Consider the following 17,490-nt stretch of genomic DNA (forward strand, 5'->3'; position numbering starts at 1 on the left):
GATTATTAACTATAGTCACCTTACTGTACATTAGAACATTTATTCACTCATAACTAGAAATTTGTATCCTTTGATCAACATCTCCCCATTTTCCCCCATGCCTCCACCTCAAGTCCCTGGCAATAACTATATATTCTGGTTCTATGAGTTCAGCTTTTTTTTGGATTCTACATAAATGTGAAATCACATAGGGTTTTTCTCTGATTTATTTCACTTAGCATAATGTCACAATCCATCCACGTTGTCACAAATAACAGTATTTCCTCCTTTTTTGTGATCCAGTAATATTCCTATTATTCCACTGTGTGTGTGTGTATCAGAGTTTCTTCATCTATTCATCCACTAATGGACATTTAAGTATTTTCCATACCTTGTCTGCTGTAAATAATGCTGCAGTGAACAATCTCTTTGAGACGGTGATTTCATTTTCTTTGATAAATACCCAGAAGTGGAATTGCTGGATCATATTGTACTTTTGATTTAATTTTTTCAGGAAACTATTTCTTTCTCATAAATTAGCTGGCATACAATGTACCTTAGCTCCACTTAGTTGCTTATCATCCAAATTTTTATTGTTTGTAAGAGAGGTCTCCAAGCTCAATTCATCACATTTTCTTTCCAAAATTGTCAGTTCTTCTGAGGATAATTTTGGAATTATCTATTCTTATGGCCTGCTTCTCCTGTGCAAAATATCTGGTTACTGCTCTGGAATTGGGAGTGAGAACAGTGACTCAATTTTCCCGGGTTGACACTAGGCTGGTATTGTAGTTTTTGGTCTTTTTGAATTCCCTCAATTTTCCTGAAACTCTAACTTGCAAGTAAGTTCAGGCAAAGTCAAGCAAAACCAGGGTTTTCAATTTGCCTAGACTGGCATAGATTTTTCTGCCCTATGAGTGGGGTAATATGAATATACTGTTTTTGGTTCAACATGTTAAGTAATATCAATTTCATAATGCACAATTTAAGTCATATAGTAACTTCGTCCCACATGGTCAAGTGTTTAGTCTCAGCCAGTAGTAAACAAGAAACTACTTTTAATTTAAATAATTTTTTCTGATAAAAAGACTCTTCTCCAGTACCTCTGTGATTACAGGCTTAATACAAACAACATGGCAGTACATCTTATACTGTAACCTGGACCTTTTATGAATCAATTTAATATCTTATACCATTACTAGTAATGCTATTTTAAAAACTTTTATAATATAAGATTATTAACTTATGAAATTAAATTTGTTTACCTTAGGTCTGTAGCTGACTTTCCCTCATACCTTACTGAATATATGAATATATGCACCTTCCATAATCCTCTGAAGTATATGAATTTCTTTTAGACTCAGACTATTAAACATCTTGGCTTGGTTTTAAAAGGTTAACGAATTTATAATATTATATTTAGATAAATATTACATTTAAATAAATATAATAAAAACAAATATAATTTAGATAAATAATATAATATAATATAATAATGGCTTAATTTCTTTGTCCCAAATTCTCTTTAATTCTGTCTTAGAATAGTCTAAGAGAATTCAAAAATACAATTTATAAATAACATAGGTTAGCATTTCAAATATAATATGTACATTTACTTATTTTTTTTCAGTTTTTTTTTCAATTTATTTATTTTCAGAAAAACATTATTCATTATTTTTTCACCACACCCAGTGCTCCATGCAAGCTGTGCCCTCTATAATACCCACCACCTGGTACCCCAACCTCCCACCCCCCCGCCACTTCAAACCCCTCAGATTGTTTTTCAGAGTCCATAGTCTCTCATGGTTCACCTCCCCTTCCAATTTACCCAAATTCCCTACTCCTCTCTAACACCCCTTGTCCTCCATGCTATTGGTTATGCTCCACAAATAAGTGATTTACTTATTTTTAACTATAATTTTCTTTAATTAGTATGATCTTTCTGGATGGTAATACTCAGTTCAAGTAATCATAACTAATAATATTAGCAAAAATAAATATTGAGCTAACAATGGTAAAAAATATTAGTTTTATGCACAACACATGAGTAAGTGCAATTAGAGGCAAGTTGTATCAGGTTGGATATTACAGAAAGTATAAATTCATCAAACAATAAAATTTAAATAAAATTGTATTTGCTTTCAACAAGGAGTGGTATACTTTTGATTTTATAAGTTAGTCTTTTTTTAAGATTTTATTTATTTGAGAGATAGAGAGAGAGGGAGACACACAGAAGGAGAGTGTGAAGGAGAAGCAGACTTCCCACTGAGAAGAGAGCCCATGTGGGGCTTGATCCCAGGACCTTGAGATCATGTCCTAAGGTGAATGCAGACACTTAAACGACTGTGCCATCCAGACATCCAATAAATTAATCCTGAAACAGAAATATAATCATCCACAAATACACTGATATTTCTTTTAGATATCATAGATGCAGAATCCTTTATTTTATGTAAGCATGCTTCTTGTGGCAAGGTTAATATATAAAGAACAATCTGCCTCTATAAATAACTAAAAGATGATATATATTAATTTAGAGTTTAATAATACCTGAAAGGTACTAATCTTTAACATAACAAACATCATGTTTACATAAGCAATTACATTTGAGATGGCAAATGTTTAAAATACATCATCTATCCAAATGTTCATTATATGTCTATTAGCTCTAATACTTTAGAGAATTAAAGAATATTAAATATAAAACACTTGCCTGAATGTTGCTACAGTTAATTATCCCAGTTTAATAACATTCAAGGCATGCATTTTAACATAATGATTTGAGATTCTCAAAAAGTTAAACACATATTCTATAGAGACCCAAAATATTTTGAGTTCAATTAAAACAACAATTCAAGTGTCTCACATATGTTTATTGGCTGCCTAATACATACCTACGACATTCCAAGCCCTTTTCTGGATGTGATATAAACAAGACAGACAAAAGTCCTTGCTCTCATTTGGTTGTATTATGTGTATGTGTTGAATGGGGTTATACAGATAATAAATAAATACACAATAAATTTTATAGCATGTTAGGTAATAATACATAATGGAAATGCATATCAACAAAGGTAGATGAGCATATTTTGGAAAGATTATTTCAAATTTTAAATAGGAGAGTCAGCAAATCTCACTAGTAAATATCTATCTGAAGAAAGTAAATAAACAATTCATGAGAATATCTGGAGACCGTATATCATAGATGGAAGAAACAACATCTATAAAATGCCATGTCAGGAGTAGTCTTTCAAAAGAAAAGAAAGGAAGCTATATGACTGCAGATGAATGATTGTGGGAGAAAGTTCTAGGGGGGTGATCAATTGATCAGAGAGCTAACTGGATGCTACATCATGAAGTTCCATGTAGACAATTTTAAGAAAGTTCCAGGACCGGAGAAGTCAGTTTAGAGGAACAGAGGCTACCATCGTCCATCCATTGCCTTGCTCATAAAGCTGGAGTGTCACTTGAAGAGTAGGGAGCAACTATTTCTACTTTTGTGGTGGCCACCTCTTTATCCTGTGCATGCCAAGAGCTAGGTAGTTCTTTGTTCCTCATTGGATATTAGATAACTTGGTGAACTTGCAACTCTAGATCTATAATCTGTTTAGGTGAAATTATAATATTGTTGACTTGTCCAACTTTTCCTTTTTACTAGAGTGGCAATGACTTTCTTTGCCTATTTGTACTTTCTAAGCAATATCAAAATCTTCACATTATTTTTGAAGTATATTGTTTTCATTTTTATTATTATATGGAGAATCCAGATTGTACGTATCTCAATTTGATTTTTTCTTTAGTGTTGTTTTTGAATACTTGTAAAATGTCTATGCTTATTTATTTATATACTTATAACCTCTTAAGTGATGGCAAAATTTGGCTATTTCTCAATTTTTTCCAAATGGATTGAGGATGTTTTCTGCACTATTTTGGTTTTTTTTTTTCAAGTTTCTATTTAAATTCAAGTTAGTTAACATACAATGTTATACTAATTTCAGGTGTACAATATAGTATGTCCACACATACAACACCTAGTGCTCATTACAAGTGCACTCCTTAATCACTACCCTTTAACTCATCCCTACCTACTTCCCCTCTGGTAACCACCAGTTTGTTCTCTATCATTAAGAGTCAATGTCTTGGTTTCTTTCTCTCTCTCTTTTCCTTTTACTCTTTTTATGTTTCTTAAATTCAACACCTGAATGAAATCATGTGGTATTTGTCTCTGACTGACTTATTTTACTTAGTATAATACTCTCTAGCTTATCCAGTTAAATAATGGGCAGAAGACACAAATAGCCATTTTCAAAAGAAGACATACAGGTGACTAACAGACAAGTGAAAAGATGCTCAACATTACTGATCATCAGGAAAATACAAATCAAAACTGCAATGAGGTATCACCTCATGTCTGTCAGAATAGCTCAAATTAACAACACAAGAAACAACAAGGTGTTGATGAGGATGTGGAGAAAGGGGAAACCTTTTGCATTGTTGGTGGGAATGCAAACTGGTGCAGCTACTCTTGCAAAGAGTATTATGAAGGTTCCTCATAAAGTTAAAAATAGAACTACCCTATAATCCACAATTGCACCATTAGGTAGTCACCCAAAGAACACAAAAATATTAATTCATATATTAATTCAAAGAGTTACATACACCTTGCTGTTTCTGGTTAGCATTATCTACAGTAGCCAAATTATGAAAACAGTCCAAGCGTCCATCAACTGAAGAATGGATAAAGAAGAAGTGGTGTGTGTACACACAAACACACACACACACACACACACACACACACACAGGAATATTACTTGACCATAAAAAAAGAATGAAAAATATTTTCTTTATTAAATGTATGCTTTTAATTGATTTTATAATGTACTAGTAGTTTCAAAAAATCAAGGAAGTGATGTATATATGTGTATATAAATGTATATATGTGTGTGTATGTGTGTGTGTGGGTGTATACACACAGATTCATTTTTTAAATATTAATATTACATTATTCAAATCCTATATATATATATTCTTAATTTACTTGATCTAATAGAATCTCCAGAATCAAGTCTCATTATTATTTTGTATCTTTGATATTCCTTTTCTACATAGTTTATACTTTTAAATACTTTGGCAATCAACCATGTCATTCTAGATCTAACAGACATTCTAAAATACTAATGGGATATGTCTGGATATTTAAATTTAATTCTCTAATATTTCCAGATATGCTTCCAGTTTTGCATAGTCTCAATGAACACACACACATACACACACACATCCAGTGAGGTGTCTAATTGCTGCAGTTTGTAAAACTGCATGGCACATGGCACAGTTGCACCAAAATCAACAAAATGAAATCATATATTTTTGTCAACAATTTTCTTAATTATGCAAAATTAATATGCTGTATGTTAATGTAATACTTTATATCTGTATATTTATTTTTGCTCAATTTATATTTCCCTCAAGAAAAATTAATGTATCCAAAGGATGTTTATTGATCTAGAGAAAGTCATGAATAATATTTTATTTACAAGCTCAAATGCTGAATGCTATGCTACTCCTTGCTAATAGTTCTGACCATAGTAAAGAACTTAAATTAGGAGCAAAACTGATTTGAAAGTAGGTGGGTAAGCTGAAGCACACTAAAGTAATTCAGTGATAATTTCAAAAAGTTACATAATTTCATGTATGTTGAGTCCCTATCCTGATTATCATGAGACTTTTCACTTGAACTTCATAGCACTGAACAAGTATTTAGATCCAGGTTTAAAAGAACATTGTGATTTTCTTTGGAAATGAAAAATGGAAGTATAAAAATTGCACCATTAGGTAGTAGGTATACACATGAACAACAGACATTTTTAATGGAAGTAATAGTATATTCTTTGACACTAAAACAATTTGGATTCTAAGTGGTTAAATGTGGATTTGCAAACAGTCTTCAAAACATTTATCAAACACTAAAACAGAATATATTTTGTCTTTTAGTATGTTCTTTCTCAATTTCAGCCAAATGATACTACATACAAAATTTAATTATGTATCTAAACATGAATTCTCCAAACATTGAGAATTTTATCATTATTAAACTCAAGTAAAAAAGAACAATTAAAACTTTTCTAATTCACCAAGTGTAGCTGTAAATCACTGTAAAATAGCTATAGTGTACTCATTAAATACCACAGAGACACGTATATTTTGCTGATGAATATTACTAAAAAGCTAAGTGTTTTTCCAATTACTAATAGGACTAGGTAATTTATTAAATGCAAACAAACAAACAAACAAGAATATGCTCATATGGTCTGGTTAAGATTTAGTATTCTGAGAAGTTGGGAAAAGTTACCACAACTTAAGAATACAGACAAGAACTTTTATAGCATGACTTTCAGAATACATTTCCATTATGAAATTTCCCAGGAGAGGTAAATGATATTAGTGTGTTTTTGGAAAGAAAGTAAAGATAGGCTTTTGATAAGGTGCTGCTTTTGTTCTCTATTTCCATTCATACAGGAACACATAAATGGTAGATATATGAACAAGTGATATTAGAAGTAACCCTGGTGACTTTTTAAGGTTGTAATGTTGGGTTGTCCATTTTCATCTTGTATTGATTTCGATCATAGCAGTATTCTTAAAATTTTTCTCACTTCAAAATTTACATAGTATGATAAATTGTCAGATATGACTAAAAATACTGTTTCATTCTAGAAAATCTTCACTAACGAATGTAAAATCCAGGCAAACTAACTTATTTCTCAAAAGAAAACCCTGTGAAGAATTTTTGGGTGAGGATCTGAAAGGTGATAAGATCTACATTACATTTTTTAAAAAGTGTTTTAACTTTACATAGATATAATTAGACAGAATATGGTCGGTTTGTTATGCATGATGACACTTCTCTGGGCATATATTCCACTGTCTAATATTTTCACTTAAAATATTATCTAAATCCTTATTCTCTGACCCCAATCTGTTTCTCTTTCCTGTGTTTATCAATGATGTCATATATGAGACTGCTCATGTTTGTCTCTTTTTATTATGTCTAATACTTATTCAGTTGCATTTCATGTCTGGTTCCTTAATATGTCCTGGTTCATAATATATACTTTCAATTTAATTGTATTAAAAACCATAAACTCACCTTGTTGCAGTGACTCTGCCCCCAATTTCCCTTTTCTTCAAATCTTCATTCTATTTCAAAATAATACACTTTAAAAGTGTTGTTTCTACTACCATTTCTCTTTTTAAAAATCACTGAGTCCTTATTACCTGGATTATATCCAAATCCTTTATCTATCTATCTATCTATCTATTTATTTATTTATTTACTTTTTGCATTCTTCACCTCCTTTCCTCCATAATCGTATCGTAACCTATTTTCTTGCCTTATCTATATCACCTCCTTTACATAAAACTTTTATTTCTTTTTGGTCAAGGTCGAAGTTCTCCATCAAGGACCTCTCACATCTATTTCCATTCTCGATTTCCCACCTTTCTCATTCCAATGCCCTGAATTGCTATTGCTTCACTTTGCCCCTGCTTATTACAAATCTACTATTTGACGTTAGAGTTTTGTTTTTGTTTGTTTGTTTGCAGTCACCTCATAATTTTATCCTGGTTTTTCCTTTTTTTTTTTTTTTTTTAAGATTTTATTTATTTAAGACAGAGAGAGAGAAAGCGTACAAGTAAGGGAGAGGAAGAGAAAGGGGCAGAGGGAGAGAGAGAGAAGACTCCCCGTGGATATGGAGCCCTATGCTGGGCTCAAACCCAGGACCCTGAGATCATGACCTAAGCCGGTCAGATCCTCAACCAACTGAGCCAACCGGGTGTCTCTATCCTGTTTTTTTCTTCAGTTTTTACACATACCTACATTATTGATGAGATCATTATTTGCAACAAAATTTATAATTTATATAAAAAGACAAACAAACGCCTTTCCTTGATTGATCTCACTTTACTTGCCCTCTACCCCATCAAATCAACTTTAAAAATAATGCAGAACACCAGACTATGTTGGAAGCACTGGGAAACAAAACAAAACATCGATATGCACATTAAAACATTGGACTCTCAAGGGTTAAAATTTAAGAGGTTTATTCTCTTTTTATCAAGCAATGTCTACAGACAGAGCATCCACATGGTATAAGCTACCAAAGAAGAATGTATGAGATGGACTTATATTAAATCATTAGACACTTTATATGGTTCATGTTCACAAGGGAGAAAATTGCTAAAATGGAAAGCAGGTAAGTAAAAACATAAGCTGGTAGTTTATTAAATCTACCTCTCATAATGTTTTCTTAAGCTAAGAAGAAATCTACTGTATCACACAGCTCAGGATGCTATATATACATAAGATATTACACACACTATAAAATTTCAGGTTTCTAAGCAGTTTTATACAATTTAAATTTGAGTAAAATTTGTATTTAAAAAAGACCTTATTGGATTACCTTCAGTAAACGGAGGTCATTTCAACAGCCCATTAGCATTTTTAGCAACAATTAAAAAAAAAAAAAAAAGTAAAAAGATTCTCCAAACATGTAAGCTATTACTTTAAGCCAAGATAATTATCTGCTTATTTCAATAAACCAACTCTCTAGTTTTAATTCAGTTCTGCTAGCCTTTTATTTGCCCTTCAAAAAAAAAAAAAAAGAAGCAATCATTTTTATTTCTATATAGTGTCTCAAATAAGAGAATTAGTTAGGTTTCAATCCATATGCACAGTTAATGAGAGGGTCATTTAAGGATTATTCAGGAGTTGAGCAGAACTCATTTAGGAAAATTCTTACGAAATGAAGTTCCTTCATGTGTTATGTTTAAACTGCCAATGCAAGAGTAAATTATCTCTTTACTCACCACTGTGGAGTTATCCCTTACTCTCAATTTCTGCTACTAATTCTCCTAAACCACTAATATTTATCAGTTCTCTAGCTAGTATTTTCTCCCTGGTGTTAATTTCCCTATATGTGGTTTACTTTCAGCAGACACAAATGATACTTCTTTTTTAAAACTGAAAGTTCGTGCTGTTTCAACACTGGACTAGACGAAAAGAAAGAAACATATTCTGCTAATAATAAACATTTGTAAGCAGTTGACATCTGAGACAAACTTGCATTAAAATACAGTGTACTCCAATGATTAAAAGCAAAATGAGTAGAGAATACATTGCAAACATTTTTCCATAATTATTTTTCCTCCCTTCCTCCCCATTTTCCATAGCATGCTGCAGACCATACAGTTAAGTATCAAATAGAGTTTGTTACCTGTATACAACCTAAGGCCAACTTATGCCTTCAAATGATATTTTGCTGAGGTTTAAAATAGTGTCAAAGACAGGATTTAGTGCAAGAAATGTTAAACTTTTCTCTTTTAATGACAAAAGATTTATAGTTATGGGGGTGTTTGGAATGCAGCATTTAACCTATCTTTTCCTCTTGTGACATTCCCTTCAAGGCACAAAAGATTATAAACAGTGGATGGGACAGAATATTTTGAAGTAAGAATTTTAAGGTTCCACAATACCTTTTTATTTCTAGTTTAAGCATACCAAAAGACAAAGGAAAGAATAAGAGATAAGCCACCCCCAAAATGAAATAGTGCTTAAAGTCATCTGAAATTCCCTGCAGTTATTTTTATGTATTTAAATTTCTATTTTATTAGTTTAAAATGTTATTGTAGATTTGATTCCTGTGATTGATGTAGTTCTTAATGTTGTTTTAAGTATTTCTAATCAACCAATAATACTAATTGTGTGTATCTTTGCAAAAAAAAAAAAATATCTATTTTATTTGGCCAACCAAGTAACTTATGCTTGACTAGGGTATCATCTTGTAAAGTTAAGCTGTAAATTTAAACAATGGATTAAGTGCAATGCACTGGAAAACTCCTTATTCAATAGTTATCTAACAGGGCTCCTAGGCATCTCCAACCCAAATGACTGTATTTCCTTTCTCAACTTCAGTAATCTCACAGTTTAACTTATTGAGTCGTCCATCTAGTATAAAGAGAGAGTCCTTGGAAGGTGTCATCAGGTATTGACCAAACAAGCCACTGTCCTGGATTTGCCTGTTCTTCTGGTTCCAAGGCCATTCTTCTGCCTTGAGTGGTTCCTTAAGACTCTTTATCATCTTAACCTTCCCAGAGGAGAGCTCAACAAAGAGCACATCAGTCTGTGTGCTTGAACTACCATAAATGTTGTATTGGTGGGCTTCAGTAAAGGATGGCTGAAATGCCAGATCAGATATATGCAGATTTGTGTGAATATCAAAAGCCTCTTGTATTTCTCCTCTGATGGTAATGTACTGGACCCTTACAAGACCTTTCACATCATTAATGCTGACAAGATAGTGCCCATCTGGAGAGACATAAGGAGTGCCTGTCACATCACTATTGAATCCAATGACCGAGTCGGTTACACCATCCACCATAAGCTGTGGTGGTATTGCCCCAGTGCTGTCAGGTTTGCAGCCAATAAAGTAGTATCCTCCCAAATGTGTATACGCCAATGACTGAGGAATGCACTTATAGTCCATCAAGTTAATTGTCTTGATGTATGACATGGTTTCAAGATCAATTTTTTGTAGTGCAGCTTCATCTTTATGAAGAATAAATCCAAACCTGAAAAGACGAAAACCAAAGTTAGACAGGAAACTACAGAGTGGTTCCCATATAAATATGTAATGTGGGCAGGTAGAAAGGGTCATCACTAGTCTAGGCATTAATTGTCAGGCTATGCAGCAATTTGTGTCACCATCGTGCTGGAATTAAACTTTAAATTGTGTTCCTTTCACCTCCTTTCTCTAGGTCATTTTTTCATTATAGCCAAACAGTTGTAACTCATGGTGTAGAAAACAAAATAATTAAAAGCAATATATCAAGTTAATTGGAACAACAGATTATATACCATACATAAAAAGGTAAACATTATTTTGTGAGCCTCTAATCCTTCTGATATTGAATAAGATTTGTTTACTGCTATTAAAGTCAACAACAATAAAAGACTTGAATATATATCTATTATACTCGCTTCATTTACTTCTTATTTTGTCCAAAGAGCATCTGAAAAGTCTGACACTCATTACTACTTAGACAATTATCCACATCTTTCTCATTTTCATATGAGGGTTTTTTTGTTTTGTTTTTGTTGTTGTTGTTGTTTTTGGTATAGAACTATTAAACTTCTTTTTGTTAGATTTTAAGATTGCCTTGATTAACTACTTTTATGATTTTAACACTCTTTTATTTTAAGTTTTAAATACAGGTTACATTTTTCAACCTTGCTATATTTACATTATCATTTTTAGTGATATACCTGCATTATATTTGTTATCATATATTGAACAACAATGAACCTTAAAGATTTATGATTTTTCTGTTAAAGTTATTTAAAAATAAATATTTCTTATTTGTTTTGGTAGTCTCTTTAATTATTTCTGTGCTTTTCAAAGCATTTGTCCTGAATTCTAGCTGCAAATTATTTTAAGTCCCTGTGACAAATATAAATATATTTTGTAACTATGACCTATAACACCAGTGGGTTCTTAGGAAAAATAAGTTAAATAAGATAAAATGAGATGGTGAGTAGTATAGAAAATTATATCCAAAATGGATACTGGCCAATAAAATTTTGAAGGACACTTACTTTTGTTTCCCTTAATAATATCAATTAAAACACATGCTAGTATTTTCAAAGACTCCATAAAAAAACGGGCGGGTCTATTGTTATAATGAATGTGCTTATAAATGAAAAAAAAGTAAACATAAGATGACTTGTGGCACAGTAAAACAGAAACTTTAAAGGTAATTATTTTCACCTGTGCAATTCATTTTTGATATGCTAATCCTCACACAAAATTTTATTTATGTAAAAATAACCATATCTACACATAATACATAAATATAATGAACTCAGGGTAACAACTCCTTAAAATTTCAAATATAAGCATATGGCAAGCCCCTCAAATAAATGCATCTTTAATATTATAGAAAGGATAAGATGAATGTTCTCAAAAAATCAGTCTTTGTGCTGTAATTGTGGAAGGTGACAAGTGCATCCGCAGAAATTTTACTGAAATAGATGTAAAGTTGTAACCACTTCTATGTTATTATATTACATATAGTTGGGATACTCCATATTACAATTTTAGCTAATTTAAACATTTGTGAAAAAAACTATTTGTTGTCTTTAGAGAGATTACAACATCCATACAAAAGAAAAACTACAATGTACACTTACTCCTTTAAATTTTCTAAAAAATTTTTATCGAACAACTACTGAATATGAGGCACTGGGAATATATCAGATCAACGTACCTCTCCCTGCTCTCAATGACTCTGGGAATTTTAGTAATAAAAACAGAAAACTTAGTGATCAATGTTTAATTATAGCATCTTACTATACTATCATTTAACTTAGTGATTATTGCTTTTTCTATTTACAGGAGATGGAATAAAGTAATCATTTTGAAAATAATATTTCTGGTGTATTTCAGAATGACATTCGCCATTTCTGGCTCATTTCCTCGATCTCTTTTCCTGTGTCCTTAATAACTGTGTTGGTGTCACAACTCCCATCATACCTATTTAGGATAACATTTTCATTTGATTATAATGGTATGAAGAAGAATTTGTACTATTAAAAATCACTTCCACATGTTTCTATTAAAATATTAATGCTTAGCACAGGTTTTAAATACTACCTGAATATTAGAGAATAAAATAAAAACAAAAACAAAAACAAAACCCTCAAACCAAAAACTGCACCCCATGATTTTTTGTCAACCTCAAAAATATCATAAAGTCTTAGATATCACTATCCATTCTCATACTTGTCTTAATAAATAATTAACTCTGATTACTGTAAAGGGATATTGTTCCATTAATGGACAATCATTAAGGATACAGAAGTATGTATATGATTGTATCTGGTATGATTTATGAGATTTTGAAAAATGATGGAAAATACTGTCTTTCTTTTATGTTATGCATTGTACATGTTCCCAGAGACAAAAGCAGTAATATGCACATTTAATAAAAGCAACAAGCCAATCAAGTTTTGGCATTTCAGCTCCTCTTTTAACCTTGAGTCTTTCAGTCCCTTTGGGCAATGGTTTGTGAATGCTAATGAAGAAGAATGTGACAAGCTTTAACTACTCTTGAACTATTTTAACTCTAATACTGAAGAATGCACTCAAGTTTTCTGTGATGCAACCCAGCTTCTTTTGAAGGTAATTAAAATTTTAAGAGAAGGTCCAGTTAAAAATGCAAAACCTCCATGTGGGGCGATAAAATCACATCTATTTTGGCGTCCATGCTGCATGCTCCTTTAGGACTAGAGATCTAGCTACATAAGCAGATGCACGAGAATGCCTTCAATTTTTCACTACTGATTTATTGGGTAGGAAGTGATGTCTCTAATTCAAAATTTCCCCCTAGTACAGATTGATATTCAAAAATCTCCCACTGTTCATTAGTCTGTGATTAATATTTACGAGGTTCTCAACTTCCATGCCTGCTTAGTATAATAAAATCCTACCCAGACTAAGCCTAATATAGTTTGTCTAATATTTGTCAGAATATGTATAGGAAGTTGCAGACTGTAAGAAATGAGAGTTAAAACTTACTCTTGGAATCACTGCTTTTACTAGGAAATGAATAAAGCTAGGAAAGTGTGACCCCCCTCGGTAACAGCATTGTGTGGATTTTTTGCTGGACTTGGTGAGGAGAATCAGGGCAATGTTTTTCATTTATAAATTATTTTATTTTTCTGAAGTGTAATCAATCTAATTTATTATAAAGGTTTTAAGAAGTTCAACTTTAATTACTGCTTTTGTACTTTAAGGTAAGGTCCTGAAGTGATTCATACAAGGGAACTTCTTATTTTGGAAGCAATAAAAATTTTCAACCCAGGGTGACTTAGTTTCGTGTTCCAGTTTTTCGATATAATAGGTAGATGACCTTATGTAAAGTCCTTGAACTCCATGAGTTTAAATTCCTTCGTTAGAAAAAAAAGGACAAAAGTATTACTTTGTTTGAAGTATAGAAGTTAAATGTGTGTTACCGGGCAAACAGTATATTATCAATAAACAGAACTTGCCTATGCTTTATACATTAAGTAACATAATTTTCCCCTTAGGAACCCAATATGATATTTCCTATGGGACTACAGATTATTACAATTCATAAATGGGAAAAACAGAAACAAATCATCAGTTTTTCTGTATAGCCAGTATTCCCAGTTTTTTTTTTTTTTTCTTTAAATAAGCACATTATGTTACTCCAATGTGGCAGGATTTTTCCCCTTGCAAATTCAGCAGATATCACACTTGTAATAGAAATCCACATTTTTATTCTTGCTCTCACTATTGGGTAAAGGGTGTACTAGCCATAGAACCTGTTGTTAGAACCTGACAACAGGTTTATGGCTAGTGCACCCTTTACCCAATTACAAATCTCTCACATTTTTAAGAAGGAAGGCAGTCTAGCTCACTCCATCTTCTTTAGAGGTGCTGCATCAGTTCTCACTGAGGGCATGAAGCAGTGAGCATGGTGTGCTGGGTGATTTTGACCTCGGCACAGAGGGTGGGATTTGAAATAGATACCTGTCTTACTCAAGAATTTTCACTTAGAGTAAGAGGAAATTTTGAGACAGACATGGATATCTAACGACATGGAGAATTGCAATCAGAGTATATCATGGCAATTCAAGAGATTTGTAAAAGAAGTTATTTGGCAGAGAGGGGAAAAGAACAGGTATTTAGAGAGAAGCATGGCTGAAATACTATGAAGTCTATTAAAGAGCTGCTCGAAGACCACATCCCACAAGACCACGTGCATTCCTTGCATCTGATTAATGACTGATTTCCCTATATCTCTTGCTCAGTTCCTGAATGGGTCTAGTCACAGAGAAACTTTCAGAGCAATTTCCCAGTTATTGTCACTCCATAGCATCTGCCATGTTATTCTACCCTGATTCTGCTTTCGGAGATGCTACTGAAAGAATCCCATAATGGCAATTAATAACCTGTATTAATTTGCCATGATCAGTGCCAACAGTGTTAATACTCCAAAGTTTGGTGTGAAAGAATCTCATAACATTTGCACAATAACAATTTTTTTTAAATCTCTTGAGTCTTAATATAGCGTGATTTTTTTCCCCAGAGTCCTCATAGATTCTCACCTGAACAACTCTCTTTACTGCCGACTTTCAGTATTTACCCACTGAGATCAATCCCCATACTACCAGCTGGGAAGTGTTCCTGAACCATCCGTACATGACCTCTTTCCTCATACCCCATCTTCTAAACCTCCTTAAATTTTAAAACAAGCACTTCTATGTATATCAGTGGACACAAATGGGAAGTGGTAAATGCAAGACCAGGTGTACGTGCCATCAAATGCTCTACCACTGAGCTATGTCCCTGCATATTGAAGGTGTCTGAACATGGGATTACTCAGACACTCTATCCTGTAATAAAAAAACACTGCTGCAATCCACACCTAAAACAAAAATATTTTCCAAAACTTTTCTGATGTCTTAATAGTAGAAAATATGAAATTCCAGGACAGAATACTTCAACAGGCCTAGGAATTACTTGTGATAGGATTTTACTTATGAAAATCTACATCTAAAACTTATGATCAAGTACTTAGTGTTTCATAATAATAATGAGCAAGATTATTAAAACCCTGTTTTTCTAACTGGATTATAGTTAGCACGTTTTTCCAATTGGAAGGTAAGAGATACTTAAGAGAAAAGAAACAGAAATTATAGCCTCTTCCCCACATAATTAATATATAAACTCACACATGCGTTGTGCTGTTGAAATGACATCTTCCATTATGTTACAGCTGAAAGAGAGTTTTCATGGACGCAAAGCATAAATCTGACATGAGCCATCATTCACTAGTTTATGAATTCCTTTATATTTAGTTGTTTTCTATTATCCCAGACTGACCCTTGTAAGAAAAGATTGAATGCTGTTCCCACACAAGTACCAGAGGATTTAGTTTTTATCTGAACTTCACATAAATAGCTCAGTAAAACATACCTGTTCATAAACAGTGGCCACATTCATATTCGGGAGATAGGAGGCACAGAGAAATAGAATTGACACATTTAGTGAAGATTTACAACCAGAGCAAGGACAGTTTCTGAATAGAACTAATGCTTAGATGTATTTGAGAGATCATACTACTTTGAAGTTCTCTGTTTTCAAAACATAGGTTGGAAAGCTAAAATAAGCAACAGGATGCCTCCTATCTGCCTTTTATAAGTATATTATAGAAATTCTCTGTTAAAGATTTTAATGTTACTTTCCCTACTTTCAGTTTTAGAAATTTTTTCTTTAAAAAGTAGACTGTGTTTCTGAATACTAAATTCCCTATTTTCCTCCTTCTCTGGTATCATATTGTTTGGATCTGTAGGCCAAATTGAAACATAAATGCATAATTTAATTATAGTATATCCAGGATGTGTAATGGCTCAACAGAATTAATACAGTACCTAAAGGTATATCACTTCTAGTGGCCAGGACATTAAAAAATTTAAAAAATATATTTATTAAGAATTCCATGCAGACCGTATATACTACAGACCATATTTCAAAAACCGAAGTCTTCCACCTCTTTCTGAAGGAACTTAAGAGCTTAGGGGGAAAAAAAAGAAAGAAAGAAAGAAAAAACAAACTGACAACTATGTTTTCAGATAGCATTTTATAAGATTGCTTGCTCTTCTGACCTGGTTTTGGAAAAGCACATGAAAATCTGAAAATAGGAGCTTCATGGATCTTACCCATTTTTCTAATCCAGGCATGTTTTATGCAGGAATTGGGAATGGAACAGGGATGATATTGTAGAAGTGGATATAGAAAATAGAAGAATGGGAAATAATTTGTGAGTACAGAGGTGGAAGTACAAAAGGAAGGTAAAACAAAGGCAAGAGCAAAATCTGTGAAAAACAAAAACAAAAACAAAAAAAGAACAAAAAAACAAAAACCTACCAAAGTGACCATTGCATACCTGGCAAACAGAAAACGATGGGTGAAAAAAAATTCAGTAAAGAACTAGGTCTGTCATGAGTTGGGTTCCAGACACCATGTGACCCAATTCAGTATTATTCACAAGCTGCTGTGTTCAGCACACTTTGTACAACCTTATGAAGGAAATGGAAAGGAAATATATGGCTCCTATCCTTAAGGTAATTATAGTCAAGCAGAGGAGTGCTTATAATTGGATGCCCTGACTTTCAAAAAGTGTTTAGGGAGCCTCTTCAAAGATGAGAGGAAGGATGGGTGTAGCTACATCTCTAGTTTCAGCTACTAATTTACATTTCAGTTATGCTATGCTTTAACGTGAAGAGAGAGGTTTTATTAGTCTGGGTCCCAGAAGGAAAGGAATAAATTTCAATTAGAATAAATCAAGGAGGATATGATAAAGAGACTGTTTACAGTGAAATAGAAACTGGTCACAAGGGATAGTGCAGTAATATGTGGAGAGTCACAATGA

At 32.6% G+C, this 17,490-nt stretch overlaps 1 protein-coding gene across 1 annotated transcript in view; it reads right to left on the minus strand.

The window, feature by feature from the left end:
- Nucleotides 1-8,070: 8,070 nt before the first annotated feature.
- The window catches only part of FSTL5 (follistatin like 5), a 764,561-nt gene continuing 755,141 nt past the window's right edge, over nucleotides 8,071-17,490 (minus strand). Inside the window, exon 16 of the mRNA XM_044224773.1 lies at nucleotides 8,071-10,602. Within this exon, the coding sequence (XP_044080708.1) occupies nucleotides 9,900-10,602 (703 nt within the window). The 3' untranslated portion in view covers nucleotides 8,071-9,899. The remainder of the gene's footprint in view (nucleotides 10,603-17,490) is intronic.

Source organism: Neovison vison, chromosome 11, assembly GCF_020171115.1.
Source record: "Neovison vison isolate M4711 chromosome 11, ASM_NN_V1, whole genome shotgun sequence".
Lineage (NCBI taxonomy): Eukaryota > Metazoa > Chordata > Mammalia > Carnivora > Mustelidae > Neogale > Neogale vison.